Below are 18422 nucleotides of genomic sequence, written 5' to 3'. Positions count from 1 at the left end.
ATACAGAGTAAGAAATACTAGTGGGACACACTAAGAATCCCCTGAAGTTTCTTGAAAAATGTAGGTTCCCAGTTTCCATTTCCAGATGGAGATTCATTAAGTCAGATGAGACCTGTGATTAAATACTTTTTATTAAAGACAGGTGTTTCTAATGTGAGCAGCATGGTTTTGGAATCTTTAAATCACATATAAGTGTGTCTAATTCTAAATTCCTGAAATACACCTTGTACTTCTACACCTGTATCGTATACGTGTATGAATTAAGTATATATGTATCAATTAAGTATTGGAGAAGCCCAGTAATTAACTATACTTGATATTGAGATAGGATAACTCAGGACTCACCTGATATTTTGGTTTCAATTCTATATATTCTGGTCTGAAATGTGATGGAAAATATTCTTTTGATGAAAAAGCCACCTTATAAAAGAAGAAGTTTTAATTTAAACTACTTGTAATAAAAGGATATTTGTTAAGGTCATTTTATTCTTCCAACAGTCATTAAAGATATAAAATAATTTTTAAACCTAAATAAGTATTTTTCTTATAACTGCTGTTTCAAACTTTTTCAAATAAATGTATATGTACTACTAGCTTCCTTAGTATTATAATTTTGTAAAATCAAAATAATGCACAGCCACTTTAAGCAGAAAGAAAAGTAAAAATAAAATAGAACTGTCAGAACAAATGTCATGTGATTTTTAAAAGGTTGTGAAAATCTTCTAAAACTGGAGATGTAGCTTAGTGGTAGAGTGCTTGCCTAGCATGCTCAAGCCCTGGATTCAATTCCCAGAACTGTGAGAAAGGAAGGAAGGGATGAATGGAAGGAGGGAGGGAGGAAGGGAGGGAGAGAGGGAGGGAAGGAAAGTATACTGACATAACATTTCCTGATGATTCTCATCTTGGCATTATTACATGAATACTATAAAGTGCCTAAAGAAATAATTGGTGCTTAAGCAAGGTATGTAAGAACTATTCTAAAATCATAGAACCATTGAACTTTTGGAGATGAAGCCACTTTAGAGATAATCTAGTCTTAATCCTTATTTTACACAAGAATAGAAAGTTGAAGTTCTTTTCCCCAAGATACCCAGATGATTAGTAGCCTAGATTGTGAGTCCTAAGTCATCACCAGGTACTTCTTCCACCACACAATCAAAACAGCATTGAGGGAGTCTGGGTGGCCTTAGAAGCATCCTAATGTACCTCTACATTGTCAACGTGGCCAAGGAAAACTTGACATCACTGTAGAACACTTGACAGTTCAAACCACCATCCTATATGTTATCTCCTTTAGTCTGTGGAAGATTTATTACATACCTGGTCAACAAAATCATTCTGTGAGTGATGTTTTCATTAGAAATACTTTTGGATTATTTTAAGATTTTTATTGTAAGTGGTTAACATCATGACCTTATACTCACATCTTCAGTGGTTTCCCACTTATGCTGCTATTTGTTGCCTTCTCACACAGACTCCACCTCTGCAAGCTCCTCAGCATTCCCCAACAGTCCCTCTCCTCCAGCCAAGTGTGTCTAATTCTAAATTCCCGAAATACATCTTGTACTTCTATACCTGTTATTTTGCTCATAATGTTTTTGTTTAAATTTCCAAAAATCTCTCACAGTTTAACTTCTAACACTGAAAATTTTGTTTTAATTGAATTTACTAAAAAATGAAAATAAATGAAACATCTATGAAAATGAAGTAGAAAAATAAGATTTCATTTTGAAAAAAAAAAAAAAAAAAAAAAACAAGAATTACCCCCTAACATAAACATGAGAAAATGTGTAAATGGATTTGAAATACTAACATCATTTTCTCAAGGGAGTAACTCTGGAGGAGGGAAGAGTTTCTCCCCTACTTTTACTCTGTTTAACTTTCTATTATTAATTGGATGGTCATCTGATACTTCTGTAAATGGAAAGCTTCAGTAAAACTATAGTGAGAGGAAATGCTATAGGCATTCATATTAGGAAGCCAGAAAAAGCAAAACAAACCCACACAGGAGCTGCGGCATAGTGGACTGCACACGTGTGTCCATGCTCCCACTTTCCAAGGCTTCAGGGCCTTAACTGAAAGCATTATTTCAAAAGGAAAGAACCTATGGTAATACTGGAAATCAGTAGGTGAGACTTCAGGATCCAGAAAGTTTGAGAAAATTCAGAAAATATGGAATTGATTTAATGGAAAAAATCAGGAAAACTACAACTTTAAACATCAGAAATCAGGTGAAGTAAAAATTCAAAGTCAGTATATACAAAGAAAGTCAGATCATGGGGCAGTTTTCAATTTTTAATGAAATAGCTGCATTTAGAACAGAAGGATCCCCTATTAGTAACTGTTGTATTCTGCTACCTTTCCTATCCTCTATTCTGCAATCTGTATTTGGGGTAAAATTGGGAGTTCATAACCAACTTGAATCTAATGTATGAAATATGATATGTCAAGAGCTCTATAATGTTTTGAACAACCAATAAAAAAAAAATAAAGCTGTTCCCAGTGGAAAAAAAAAATAAAAATTGGTAGGAGATTAGATTAACATTAAACTGGGATGAGAGGTGGGAGGGAAAGGGAGAGAGAAGGGAAATTGCATGGAAATGGAAGGAGACCCTCAGGGTTATACAAAATTTCATACAAGAGGAAGTGAGGGGAAAGGGGAAAATAATACAAGGGGGAGAAATGAATGACAGTAGAGCGGGTAGAGAGAGAAGAGGGGAGGGGAGGGGAGGGGAGGGGGGATAGTAGAGGATAGGAAAGGCAGCAGAATACAACAGACACTAGTATGGCAATATGTAAATCAATGGATGTGTAACTGATGTGATTCTGCAATTTGTATACGGGGTAAAAATGGGAGTTCATAACCCACTTGAATCAAAGTGTGAAATATGATATATCAAGAACTATGTAATGTTTTGAACAAACAACAATAAAAAAATTTAAAAAAAAATTGGTAGGAGAACAAAAAAAAAAAAAAAATAGAACAGAAGGATCACTTGGGCCCTTCATCATTGTTCTCTTTTTCTGTGCTTAACAGAGAACACACTGCTGGACATACTATCTTTCCCTAATCACTCACCCAAAAGTCAATAAACTGTTCTCAACAGAAAGTGCCATCTCTGACACATAATAAAGTAGGTGGGTGTGGTGTGGGGGGGTGGAATAGAAGTTCATTGAATTAGACAAAGGGGAATGAAGGGAAAGGAGTGGGATGGGAATGGGAAAGACAAAACTTTCCTGTATTCATATATGAATACACTACCAGTGAAACTTCACATCATGTACAACCATAACAATGGGTAGTTATACTCCATGTATGTATAATATGTCAAAATACACTCCATGGTCATGTATATATAAAAAGAATTTTTAAAAAGTGCTATCTGCCTAGGTGAGATTTTATGTGACTTTTGGACCTTGACAGAGAAACAGAGTAGAGCCTGCTGAAGCTCATAGTTCCACATCAGACAACTACAAGGGGATTTAAAAAAAGAACAGAAAAGCTGGGCACAGTGAAGCACACCTATAATCCCAGGGACTGGGAGGCTGAGGCAGAAGGACTATAAATTTAAGTCCAGCCTCAGCAAGAACTTGTCTCTAAATAAATAAATAAATCGTGCTGGGCATGTAGCTCTATGATAAAGTGTTCCTGGTTTCAATTCCCAGCATTACAAAAGAAGTTATATCCATGAAAGAGACAGATTCTTTGGAAATTTCCAGCCATCCAGCCTGAGGTCTTCCATCTGCACATATCCTCCAGGGAAGCATGCCTGTCACCTACACAGAGCATACTTCTACCACCAACATACTCCTCTATCTACAAATTTAAGTGAACAAAGTTTAACAGATATATGGGGAAAGTCAACACATACAAGTGAAGTTTCTATAAGGACGAAAGGAATTAACTCCAGAGTAAATAGAGAAATATTTCTGAGGAGGGTAGTGAGTTGTGGAAAAGATCCCAAATAGTATCCTCTGGGATATTCAAGAGAATATTGATTTCCCCTTAACTATATAACAGTCATCTCAACTGGGGTATGGGATGGGATACTAGGAATTAAACCCAGGGCCTCACTCATGCTAAGCACACACCTACTACTAAGCTATATCATGAGCCCCATCATCTTATATTTAAAGTATATAAAACATAACTCTAGATTACTACCCATCCCCCAAATAAACCAACAAAACAGAACATACCCTTGGCTTCTGTTTTTCCTTATCTCAGTCAATGATGCTAACACCTGCTGAATTGTCAGGGCAGAAATCTAAGAGTCACCTTTTATTCCTCTCCTCTTTTTCCTTTCTATAGCTAATCCAATATTAAGTCCTATGACTGCTGCCTTCAAAATACATCAAGTATACAGTCACTTTTCATTATAACTCCCACTATCACTATAGTACCAGCCACCATCATCTCTCTCCAAACAGTGGACTCTTGTTCCCTGTGACAGACTGCTAGTTGTCTTCTGAGAATATATTCTTTCAAGAACCTCAAAAGCTTATATGGGGCAGAAATGTCCACAGCTAAAAAGGATATTCTGGCCTCTTGCAAACAGGAGAGGACATATGACAAAATTATGGCCAACTAGATATAATTGGGAGCTGCTGGGACAAGGCTCAGAGAGAATATCTTAAATCAGAGACAGACTAAGCTGACAAGAATACACTTCCTTCTTCCTGCTTGGAAAACACTGGATGCCTGGAGACAGGGAGTCTTTTGGCAAGTAACAAGAACATGCTGAGGATCACTGTCCAAAAAGGGAACCTGGGTCCCTGATGACATCCTGAAACCACTGCATCACTGTTTACACCACTGTTTATAAGTTTTTGTTACTTAGAACTCAACATGGTTCTTAACTGATCTAACAATTTTCACACATACTGAATTTATTCTCCCACAGTAGAATGAAGCTATAAATCACTAATCCAAGAAAACTGAAAAATTCACAAATATGTGGCAATTAAATAATTCTTTTAAAAATATTGTTATTATTTTAGTTGTAGATGGACACAATACCTTTATTTTATTTAATCTTATGTGGTGCTGAGAATGGAACCCAGGGCCTCACACATGCTAGGCAAGTGTTCCATCACTGAGCTACAATCACAGCCCGACAATTAAATAATTCTTAAACGATCAGTGGGATATGGGAGAAATTACAAACCCATTACAACAAAAGAAAATGAAAACACAACATACTCAAATTTTAGGGGATGCAGTAAGATCAGTTGCTAAGAGAGAAATGTATGGCTAGAAGATTTACATTAAAAAATAGAAAGATCTCAAATCAACAATTCAATCATAAACCTTAAGGAACCAGAAGAAGAGAAAATTAAACCCAAAGCTAAGATAAAGAAGGAAATAATAAAAATTAGAGGAAAATAAAATAGAGACTAGAAAGACAACAGAGAATATGAATAAAACTAAAAGCTGATTCTTTGAAAAAACCAACAGAAATAAGTAACTTTTAGCTAGACTAAGAAAAAAGGAAATACTCAAATTACTAAATTCAAAAATGGAGACAAGATATTACTACTGATATTATAGAAATAAGGATTACAGGGCATCATATGAACATCTGTATACCCAGGGGAATAACTTAGACAAATCCTTCAAAAGAGCCAAAATGGGGTTTTAAGATGGCAGAATAGAGATGCCACTTTCCTGACTACTCTGTGGCATGAAACCAAGAAAGCAGACAGACAGCTTCTCAGCAAGGTGGGTGGAAAAAGAAAAAAAAAAATGGCAGGGGGTAGGACTTTATAGGAATTTAAAACTGGACATTCAAAGCAGATTGGGGACTCAGGAGGTTGGATATAATAAAATAAGGAAAACATCCCCAGCAATACCTGCTGCCTCCAGCAACACTAGCCATAGTAGTCCCTCCTCGAGCAAAGTGGAAAAGGCAATTAAAGGAACCCACATTTTAAAGGAGGCCTGAGGTGTGTCTGGATATGGAGAGTTTAGAGATCAAAGACACTGCCTGACAAAACTGAAAGGCACGCTGCACAATATCCTTCTGTGTGGAAGAAGCCACCCTCTTTCCTGGTTGCCTGGAGAGAACAGAAGAAGGAACCATTTTTGCAGTGGCTGGGGAGAGTCTGGTAGCTGGGGGAGTTGATTTCTGGAAAATACAGGTCTGGCAAACCTACACACAGCATGACATAGATATGCCTAAGTGACCAGGAGAAAATCAAACATAGAGTGACGTTTATATCAGAGAGAAAATCCAGGAAGTGAAAGATTACTTCATGGAAACCCATCCTAATCTCCCCCTCCCATTCCAATCTGGCTGCTTTGTAGGACTAGCTGGGAGAGATGCACTTGGCCAGGAATTTAAAGGGTTGGGACAAGAGAAATTGTTTGAAGACTGAACCCGAGACAGGAAATGTGGGGTCTACAGGTTTCACAGGGGACTAAAAATTGGGTCCCCCACCACAAGAGTAGAACTCAGGAGAGATCCCTGGGGTGCAGTCTTTTAGAATGGACCAGCAATTGCTGGGCCCTAGAGATGCACTGATTTAAAATCTCCATATCAATTGGCATTTAGCAAAGAGCCTGCAGTCCAACTAAATCTAAATTCCACCTCGGAATACCTCTCTCACTCCAGCAATCCAGATTGTGGAGCATCACGTTCCAGATACTTCAGTAATTCTGCCCAGAAGAGAAGCTGAGAATCTTTGGAACTCCAATGAAAAAATTCTTTAACTTTTCATTGATTTGTTTTTTCTTTTTTCTTTCTTTTCTCTAATTGTGACCTTAATGGTTCATGAACATTTATATATACTCATATTTTTTTCTCATTTCTAGCATTTTTGAAGCCAGTAATTTTTCATGGGTCAGTTTTTTGAAGACTAGGATGCTTGATCAGTATATTTCAGGGTTTTTTTATTTTTATTTTTATTTTTTAAAATTATATATATATATATATATATACATATATATATATATAATTTTATTTTTTAAAATTATATATATATAATTTTAAAAAATAAAAAATATATAAAAATATAATTTTAATTTTATTTTTTTAATTATATATATACACATATATATATTATATATATAATTTTAATTTTATTTTTAAAATTATATATATAATTTTAAAAATAAAAAAATATATAAAAATATAATTTTAATTTTATTTTTTAATTATATATATATATATATATATATATATATATATACACACACATATATATAATTTTAAAAAATAAAAATAAAAAAACTCTGAAATATACTGATCAAGCATCCTAGTCTTCAAAAAACTGACCCATGAAAAATAACTGGCTTCAAAAATGCTAGAAATGAGAAAAAAATATATGTGTGTGTGTGTGTGTGTGTATATATATATATATATATATATATTTTTTTTTTTTTTTTTTTTTTTAATTTATTTTTCTCTTACCTGTTTCCCTGGATTCTCTCTCTTCCATTAACAATTAATCTCTATTGTTCTCTTGAACTCTTCCTTTATTTTTTTTACTTGTATCTTCTTTCCTTCTCCCGTATAATCATCACATTATATATAATTTCTGTTCTCTCCCTCTGTTCACCATTTGAAATTGTGAAATCTTTTGCAAACTTTCTGTTTTTATTATAGGCAATAACTGATCATATCATTTCGTTTATTGTGACAATTAACACTGTAGATGTCATAGCAGAAACTATTTAGTTTAATGCTGTTTATTGTTTACATTGGTTGTTGTTATTTGTCTCCCCCTAAGTGGTGGTGTAGTAGAAACCTCCAGGGACACTGTAAGTACACAGGGTAGAAATTCTACTATCTCAGATGCATCCTATCAGATGGGTAGACACACAAACAACATGAAAAAGTAAGGGAATAAATTGCCCCAAACAAACCAAGATACTTCAATAACAAAATCCATTGACACCACAGTGGAAGAAATGTCAGAGAGGGAATTTAGAATGTACATAGTTAAACTGATGTGTGGGGTAAAGGATGATATAAGGAGTGAAATCAGAGAGAAAATACAGGAAGTGAAAGATTGCTTCAATAAAGAGATGGAGATTCTGGGGAAAAAAATCAAGCAGAAATTCTTGAAATAAAGGAATCACTAGACCAAATTAAAAATTAAATTGAAAGCATCACCAATATACTAGATCATTTGGAAGACATAGTTTCAGGCAATGAAGACAAAATATATAATTTTGAAAACAATGGTGACCATGGAGAAAAGATGCTAAAAGACCATGAACAGAACTTCCAAGAAATATGGGATAACCTGAAAAAACAAATTTAAGATTTATTAGGATAGGTGAACAAACCAAAGGAATGTACAATCTCTTCAATTAAATGAGAAAATTTCCAAAATCTAAAGAATGAAATGGAAAATCAAATATAGGAGGCTTACAGGACCCAAAATATACAAATAGACCTACACCAAGGCACATTATTATGAAAATGCCTAATAGAGAATAAAAATAGAATTATAAAGACTGACAGAGAAAAATAACAGGTAACATTTAGAGGGAAACCAATCCAGTTCTCAAATCCAGTAGATCTTGAAATAATATAGCTCTTAAAGAAAATGAATGCCAGCCAAGCATACCATACCAAGCAAAATTAAACTTCATAATTGACAATGAAATACAAACCTTCCATGATAAACAAAAGTTAAAAGAATTCACCACTAGAATGTCTGCACTACAGAGCATACTCAATAATAAGATATTTTAGAAGAAGAAATAAAAAACAAAAGTGAAAACCAGCAGAGGGAGGAACTACACTAAAGGAATAGTTAATCAAAGGAGAAACTAATTCAAATTAAAAACTAGAAATAAATCAAAATGACAGGAAATAAAAATCATATCTCAATAATAACATTGAATGTGAAAGGCTTAAACTCACCAATCAAAAGACACAGACTGGCACATTGGATTAAAAAACAAGACCTGAGGGCTGGGGATGTGGCTCAAGTGGTAACGTGCTCGCCTGGCATGCGTGGGGCACTGGGTTGGATCCTCAGTACCACATAAAAATAAAATAAAGATGTTGTGTCCACTGAAAACTAAAAAATAAATTAAAAAACAAAAACAAAAACAAGAGACCTGACAATATGCCCTCTTGAAGAGTCTCAACTCATAGGCAAAGACATGCACAGACTGAAGGTGAAAGGATGAAGAAAAATATATCATTCACATAGAACTTATAAACAAGCAGGGTTTCTATCCTCATATCAGATAAAGTGGACTTTTCAAGCCAGCCAAAGTTAATCAAAAGGACACATTTTATACTACTTAAGGGAATTATACAGCAATAAGACATAAAAATTGTAAATATTTATGCCCCAAACAATGGAGCATACATCAAATAAACCCTTCTGAATCTCAAGAATCCAAAGGACCACAACACAATAATACTGGGTGACTTTAACACCTCTCTCACCACTAGATAGATCCTCCAAACAAAAACTAAATAATGAAGCTACAGAACTAAAAAATACAATTAATAATTTAGACTTAACAGACATATATAGAATATTTCATCCATCAATAACTAAATACGCTTTCCTCTCAGCAGCACACAAATGATTTCTAAAATAGACCTTAGGTCACAAAGCAACTCTTAGCAAATAGAAAAAAGAGAGAGATAATACCTTGTGTTCTATCAGCTCATAAGGGAATAAAATTAAAAATCAACAACAAAATAAAAAATAGAAACTATTCTAAGACCTGGAGACTAAATAATATAGTATTGAATAACCTATGGATAGCAGAAGAAATCAGGGATGAAATTTAAAAAAATGCTTAGAGGTAAATGAGAATAATGACACAACATGTTAAAATCTCTGGGACACTATGAAGACAGGGGTAAAAGGAAAGCTCATTGCATTGAGCTCATTCATTAAAAGAATAGAAAGTCAACAAATAACCCAACAGTACATTTCAAAGTCCTAGAAAAAAAAGAACAAATCAACACCAAAAGCAGAAGCAGGAAATAATTAAAATCAGAAATGAAATTAAAACAAAAGAAACATTCCAAAAAATTGAAAAAACAAAAAGTTGAAAAAAATGGACAAAATTAGCTAAGCTAATGAAGAGAGACAGAGAAAAGCCAAATTATTAAAATTCATGATGTAAAAGGAAATATCAAAAAGGACATTAATGAAATACAGACAATAATCAGAAACTATTTTGAAAATTTGTATTCTAATAATATTAAATAGAAAATCCTGAAGACACTACTAAATTTCTAGAAACATATGAACTACCCAAATTTTATCAGGAGGACATAGTAAATTTAAACAGATCAATTTCAAGCAATGAAATTGAAGACAACATCAAAAGCCCAGGACCAGATGGATTCTCAGCTTAGTTCTACCAGACCTTCAAAGAATAACTAACATCAATCCTCTTCAAATTATTCCATGAAATAGAAAAGAAGGGAACCCCTTCCAAACTCATTCTATAAAGCTAGTATCACCCTAGTACCAAAATCAGTCAAAGGCACATCAAGGAAAGAAAATTTCTGACCAGTATCCCTGGTGAACATAGATGCAAAAATTCTTAATAAAATGCTGGTAAATCACATACAAAAATATTAAAAAGAAAATGCACCATGATCAAGTAGGGTTCATCCCAGGGAGGCAAGGTTGGTTGGTTCCACATATGGAAATCAGTAAACATAATTCATCAGACCAGTAAACTTAAAGACAAGAATCACATGATTATCTCATTGGATGCAGAAAAAGCATTTGATAAAATTTAGCATCGATTCATGTTCAAAACACAAGAAAAACTAGGTATAGTAGAAACATACCTTAACATTGTAAAAGTTATATATGCTAAACCCAAGGCCAACATCATTCTAAATTGAAATCATCCTCCAAGAACTGGAACAAGACAGGGATGCCCTCTCTTTCTCCACTTCTATACAACACATCCTGGAAACTCTAGCCAGAGCATCAACAAAAGAAAGAAATTAAAGGGATACAAATAGAAAAAGAACTCAAACTATACCTATTTTATGATGACATGATTCTATATGTTCTATATTTATGTATATTTATATCCAAAAACTCCACTAGAAAACTTCTAGAACTCATAAATGAATTCAGCAAAGTAGTAGGATATAAAATTAACACCCATAAATCAATTGTGTTCCTATACATCAGTGATGAATCAACTGAAAGAGAAATTAAGAAAACTATCTCATTCACAATAGCCTCAAAAAAAATAATACTTGGGAATCAATCTAACAAAAGAGGTGAGAGACCTCTATAATGAAAACTACAGAAATAAATTGAAGAAGACATTAGAAGATGGAAATGATCTCCCATCTTCTTAGATAGGCAGAATTAATATTGTAAAAATGGCCATACTACCAAAAGTGCTATACAGATTTAATGCAATTTCTATTAAGGTTCCAATGGCATTCTTCACAGAAATAGAAAGAGCAGTCATGAAATTCATTTGGAAAAATAAGAGGCCAAGAATAGCCAAAGCAATCCTTAGCAAGAAAAGTGAAGCAGGAAGCATCACAATACCAGATGTTCGATTATACTACATAGATGTAGTAACAAAAATGGCATGGTATTCACCAAAACAGGCAAGAAGACCAATTACAGAATAGAAGACACAGAGACAAATCCACATAAATAGAGTTATCTCATACTAGACAAAGGCACCAAAAACATACATTGGAAAAAAGATAGCCTCTTCAACAAATGGTGCTGGGAAAACTGGAAATACATATGTAACAAAATGAAATTCAACCCCTATCTTTCACCGTGCACAAAACTCAACTCAAAGTAGATGAAGGGCCTCGGCATGAGACCAGAAACCCTGTGCCTACTAGAAGAAAAAGTAGGCCCAAGTGTACATCATGTTGGCATAGGAACCAACTTCCTCAACCATATTTATAATGCACAAGAAGTAAAATTAATAATCAATAAATGGGATGGATTCAAACTAAAAAGCTTCTTCACAGCAAAGGAAACAATAATGTGGAAAGCGTATGGAATGGGAAAAAATTTATACCACATGCACCTCAGATAGAGTACTAATCTCCAGGATATATAAAGAACTCAAAACACTTAACACCAAAACCCCAAATAATCCAATCAATAAATGGTCAGAGGAACTAAATAGGTACTTCACAGAAAAAGAAATACAAATGGTCAACAAATATACGAAAAATGTTCATTACTAGCAATTAGAGAAATGCAAATGAAAATTACACTGAGATTCTTTCTCATTCCAGTCAGAGTGGCAATTATCAGGAATACAAGTAACAATAAATGTTGTGAGAATGTGTGGGAAAATGCACACTCATACATTGCTGGTGGGTCTGCAAATTGGTGCAACCACTCTGGAAAGCAGTATGGAGATTCCTCAGAAAACCTGGATGGAACTACCATTTGACCTTGTCATCCCACTCCTAGGTTTATCCCCAAAGGACTTAAAATCAGCATACTATATAGTGACACAGTCCATCAAGGTTTATATCAGCACAATTTACAATAGCTACACTATGGAACCAACTTAGGTGTCCTTCAATAGATGAATCGATAAAGAAAATGTGGTACACATACACAATGGAATATTACTCAGCCATAAATAAGAAAAAAATTATGGCATTTGCTGGTAAATGGATAGAACTGGAGGCAATCATGCTGAGTGAAATAACTCAATCCCCCAAAACCAAAGGCCAAATATTCTCTGTGATATGTAAATGCTGATTTACAATCGGTTGGGGACAGGGAGGAGTGCAGGTTCACTGGATTAGACAGAGGGGAATGGGGGAAGAGAGAGGAGATGGGAATGAGAAAGATAATCGAATGAATTGGACATAATTTTCCTATGTTCATATATGAATACATGACCAGTGTGACTCCATATCATGTATAACCACAACCATGGGAAGTTATACTCCATGTATGTATGTCAATATACATTCCACTGTCATGTATAACTAAAAAGAATAAAAATTTTTAAAAAATTAAAGAGCCAAACTACCAAAACTGACTCAAGAAAAAGCAGACCATATGAATAACTTCCAATAAAAAGACTGAATTTGTAAACAAAAAAACAAAAAACGATCCCTACTGCATCTTAGATGTTCTATCATAAATCCTCACTCAGAATCTCCTGACCCAGTTGTATGTGAGTTTGTTGGCCTCTTATAGCTTTTATGACCAGTTCCCACTGCTTTCCCCACTTGCATTCCAATGTATGCAGATATGGAGATAAGCAAGCCCGGCTCCCCACCAAGTTAGAGCAGACAGACACAATGATCCCCCAAAAAGGATGGCTATGTTCCCTCCAGTCTCATGAGGGAAACTGGGAACTAGTGGTTCCACTACTCATGACCAAGAGTGCTTCTTGGTACCTGGGAGAAGGGGACTAAAAGTGCTACAAAACTTTCCTCCTGTTTGAAGTTGAAAAAGTTGATATGGTAATTAAGTATGTTGCCTATCAACATTAAATGAATTTAAAACCATAGTAATTGAAGTTGTATAGTAGTGTAGTACAACAAAATTATATTAATGGAACATAATGCAGACTACTGAAATATCCCCGTGCAAACAAGGAAATTAGCATGTGGTAATTAACATAACAAATTAGCATATGATAAAAGTAAATGTCAACACAGTGGGAAAAGATGGTCTACGTAGTCAAGATTTTCATTTGCAAATTAGGGAAACTAATTTTAAGGAACACATGTGGGCTGACAAATGGATTTCTTATCTCTCTTCAAAGAATAAAAATGCAGTGAATCACTGAAATTAATATTAGTTGATCTAAAATAATAAAAATGAAGATGTCAAAGTTTAGACTTTAAGGAATTATAGACAATGAGTATTTCCTACAATTGAGAGAGTTTTTTTTTTTTTGGTTTTTTTTTTTTATTGTGATTAAAAGAACATAATATTAAATTTACCATATTAACCATGTTTTTAGTATACAGCTCAGTAGTGCTAAGTATTTTCACATTACTGTGTAGCAGATATATGGAATTTATCTTGTAAAACAGAAACTATAATTAATAAGCATTACTTTCCTCAGTCCTTGGCAAACACCTTTCTACTTTTGATTTCTATGGCTTTGGGTACTTTAGATACTTCAGATAAGGGGAATCATGCAGTGTTTGTCCTTCTGTGAATGGCTTATTTCACTTAGTACAATGATCTCAAACTTTAAACATAGTATAATGATCTCAAACTTTAAACATGCTATAGCATGAAACAGAATTGCTTCCTTTTTAAGGTTACATGATATTCCACTCCATGTATGTACCTGTCCAAGAACATTTGGATTGCTTCTACATCTTGAGTATTATGAACAATGCTGTAGTGAATATGGGTGCTCACATATTTCTTCAAGATCCTACTTTGAATTCTTTTGAATATATACCTAACAGTGAGATTATAGGATCATATGGTAATAATAGTTTTTTGAGGATCCTCCATACTGTTTTCCATAGCAATTGCATCGACTACATCATTTTATGTTCCTGTCAATGTGCATAAGGGTTCAAATTTCTCCATATCCCCACTAACACTTTTTCTTTCTTTTGATAGTGACTAATCTAATGAGTATAAGCTAATAACTCACTGTGTTCTGATTGGCCTTTCTCATTTGATTAGTGATATTGAGCACCTTTTCATATGCTTACAAGCAATTGTATATTTTCTTGGTTTTCTGAGTTATTTGATATCTTGTTGTTGATTTCTAGGAATTCCTTATATAATATGGATATTAACCCATTATCAGATACTTGATTTACAAATATTCTCAAATTCCACAGGTTATTTTTTTCACTCTGTCCACTGTTTTCATTGATGCAAGGAAGTTTTTAAGTTTGGGATAGTTTCAATTGTCTACGTTTACAAATGATTTCAAGTGCTCTGAAATTTAGATCTCAGAAGCCACTTCCAGATAAAGATTTTAACAATTTTCTCAAATTTAACATCAAACCCATGTTCTATTTGTCATTTAAATGGAAACCCCAAATGGTGTTTATTATTTCATGCAGTGAATTCTGTCAATTAAAAAAAATTGTAAGTGAGCCATTTAATTTTGAAATAGTTGACATGTGGTGGTGGAATTCTATATATCTTAAGGAGATTGGATTCTAATGTAATAAATTATGCAGGAAACACAGTCTGCATGATTTCAAATTTTAAAAAGAATGGGAATGTTTTTTATATTGATTGTATTGGTAACATACATTTCAAAACTGATCAAATTGCAAACTTGAAATATGTGCATTTTATTGCATTTCAATTTTAGCTCAAAAAAAGCTATGGAAAAATAAATAAAAATAAAGATATTATTTACTTCTCACTATTTTCACACTTAGAAGTTTTATCAATTGTCTTACTTAATTTTATTTTTAAAGTGCTTCTTAGTGAATTTTTATATGAATCTACTCATTTGTCATCTTTTACTTAATAATTAATTAGTTTCCAGCTCTCGAATGTATGCATCAAATGCTAAATACTAGGCAGCAACCTAAATGCTGGGTGACAGTTGCTCTCTTCTCCCTTCCTTACCCCAATAATGGAATAACACCTAAGTATAATCATCCTTAACATGTCCATTTGACTTTAAAGATACCAATGCACTTATGGTTTGCTTTGTAAGTAATATATTTCATTAAAAAAAAAGAATGTATTGGTTCATTAAGTTCCATGGACTCGATGTGATCAGGAAACTCTCCATGACTGTTCATCTCTCCATATTTGCTTTCATAGGCATCTTTTTTCACTTGGTAGGAAAACCACCATTAGCAGCTACTGCTATAAAAATATAAAGACTTCCTTTTTTACCATTCTTATATAAATTTCCTGGTCATCCTGGCATCAACAGAAGCAGAATGTTATAAGTATTCGATTGCCAACCAACTAGAGATTAGATGGGGGGTGGAAATGATTTCCTCAGGAAGGGATCCTAACAGATTAAAACATGTCGACTATGGAAAATTTAACGATATTGAGACAATAGTCTATCCATTTCAGCAAGATATTGGTAGATTCTTACATTATACAGAAAAAATAAAGTATAGGTAGATTGAATAGTTAAACATAAAAAGCATATAACAGAAAAACTTGTAGGAGAATACTTATATAATCTTAGGGAGAGAAAAGACCTCCTAAACAAGTTATAAACTAATAACCACAAAAGAGAAGTTATCAGATTTGATCATATAAACATTTGAAATGGCTAGAACCCCAGAGAATCATACAGATTTTGCTGATCATAAACAGCACAGATGACAAAGTCTTATAATTCAGAATACATAAAGCATTCTCACAAATAAACATACAACCCAATTTGTTAATATGACAGATTATAAAGTCAACAGAAGTACAAATGAATAAGATGCACATGAAAATTATTTACTCTCATTAACAATCAGAAAAATGCAAATAAAATATCATGGAATATTATTTTTGTGCATCAAATTAAAAAAAAAACTAAACTGTTGACTGTGGGATAATGGTTATTTTCCTTTATTTTCAGTACAAATGCAAAGTAGTATATCTGGTTTCAAGGCTAATCTAGCAGTGCCTATCAAAATTAAACATGCTCATACTCCTTGATCCAACAATTCTACTTCTTGTATTATCCTACAATGTACTTGTACATGTTAATAAAGATAATACTTACCATTTAATAAGTGCCTATTATGTTCCAAGCCCTTTAAAATTCTCTGAAATAGGTGAGAGTGTACACATTTTGAAGATGAGAAAACTGAAACTGAGACGTAAATTGCCCAGTTATGTAACCATGGAAATGGAAGAATCTGGATTTGAATCTAGGTATTTCTGCCTGTAAAATCCAAGCTCTTTTTACTATATTATTTCTCTTACCACCACCAAACACTCTCTTTCCTTGGTGAGTAAAATTAAATTCCTCATCTCTCCCCACCTTTTTGCATCCTGACCTTTGGGGAACTGATTTTGAGGCCAGACAAGGTCAGGGTCTAAACGGAAGCTAATTTAGCATATCTTGAAAGTCTTATTTTATGGAGGGGGCTCTAAAAATGTGAAGGAACTATTGAAAAACTTTCACCTGCATCAGCTATGAGTTGAAAGAGATGTTTTCAATCCTTTCCAATTCAGATTAGTATTCCAGAAGTCTGTCTTGCAATTCTGCATTCCTTTAACATACTGTCTACTTTGGTTCATAGAAAACTCTTCTTTTAACTTCCAACAACTCCAAGGTTTATTTTCATAGAATTCTGAAGATTTTGCAATTTGTTTGTGAAGTAATTAACTTGGACTTTTAGAAATTTGTTCTAGCACTCTGATATGTCTTCAGTTTAAAATCTGTTGCCCTAGGTGATAGATTCTTTCAAACTTCTAATTCTGTTGATTGCATATGATCTGTTTTATGGGTTGCCAACTAAATTGCCTTGTTTAATTTTCATGAAGTTTTATATGTTTGTACAGGTTTGGGTACCACCCTTAAGAACAACTTTAAGGTAAGTTTGCTTTTTCTTCTAAAAATCAAATTTTCTTTAAAATTAAAACTCTACAGGCTCTAACTATAGGTTCACATGCAGTTGTAAGGAATAACAGAGTCTATGTACTCTTTAGATTTTTTCAACAGTAACATCTTGCAAAACTATAGTACAATTTCACAACCAGGATACTGACATTGTACAGTTAAAAGACGAAGAACATTTCCACAGGATCCCTAATTTCCTTCTTGCCTCCATACCTTGCATAATCCCTACCAACCACTAATATGCTTTCTGTTTTTTTATAATTTTTCATTTCAAGAATGTTATGTAAGTGGAATCATACAGTGTAAAATATTTGGGCATTTTCTTTTTTTTTCACTCACTATAATTCTCTGAAAATTCTTGAAGATTGTTGTTTGTACTATTACTTCGTCCCCTTTTATTGTCAAGTATTATTTTCTGATATGAATGTGTTGTGGTTTGTTGATTCACCAACTGAAGGATATGTGAGTTGTTTCTAGTTTGGGGCTATTATGAACACACAGGCATACAGGCATTTTTTTTGTGAATAGGTAAATTTTAATCTAGGATAAATGACCAAGTTCAGTGGCTAGGTCATTTGGTGGCTGTACATATAATGTTTTTAAGAAACTGTCAAACTGTTTTCAGGAGTGGCTTTAAAATTTAATTATCTACCAAAAAGTTCTCCACATTTCACCAGTATTGAGTTTCATCCTGTTTTTAATTTTAGATATGAGACTTAGGCCATTCTTCTTCTCCTTCTTTGTTTCGTACATGAATATTCAGTTGTACAAGCACCAGTTGTCGAAATGTTGTCTTCCTTCCACTGAATTGTTTTTTGTAGAACTGTCAAAATAAGTTTAACATATTTTGTGGGTCTATTTGGGTGATGTCTATTCTGTTCCATTTATCTACATGTCTACCTCTCCTCCAATACCATGCTCTCTTGAATTTTGATTA

The 18422-nt window shown here is 33.6% G+C and overlaps 1 protein-coding gene across 1 annotated transcript in view; it reads right to left on the bottom strand.

Moving 5' to 3' along the window:
- The window catches only part of C2cd6 (C2 calcium dependent domain containing 6), a 115690-nt gene that overhangs the window by 7221 nt on the left and 90047 nt on the right, over positions 1 to 18422 (bottom strand). The window contains 1 exon segment of the mRNA XM_027941943.2: positions 346 to 420. Coding sequence (XP_027797744.2) covers positions 346 to 420 — 75 coding nt within the window.

Source organism: Marmota flaviventris, chromosome 11 (genome assembly GCF_047511675.1).
Source record: "Marmota flaviventris isolate mMarFla1 chromosome 11, mMarFla1.hap1, whole genome shotgun sequence".
Taxonomy (NCBI): Eukaryota; Metazoa; Chordata; class Mammalia; order Rodentia; family Sciuridae; genus Marmota; species Marmota flaviventris.
The sequence above is the reverse complement of the archived record's forward strand: the minus strand, read 5'-3'. Positions and strand labels throughout refer to the sequence as shown.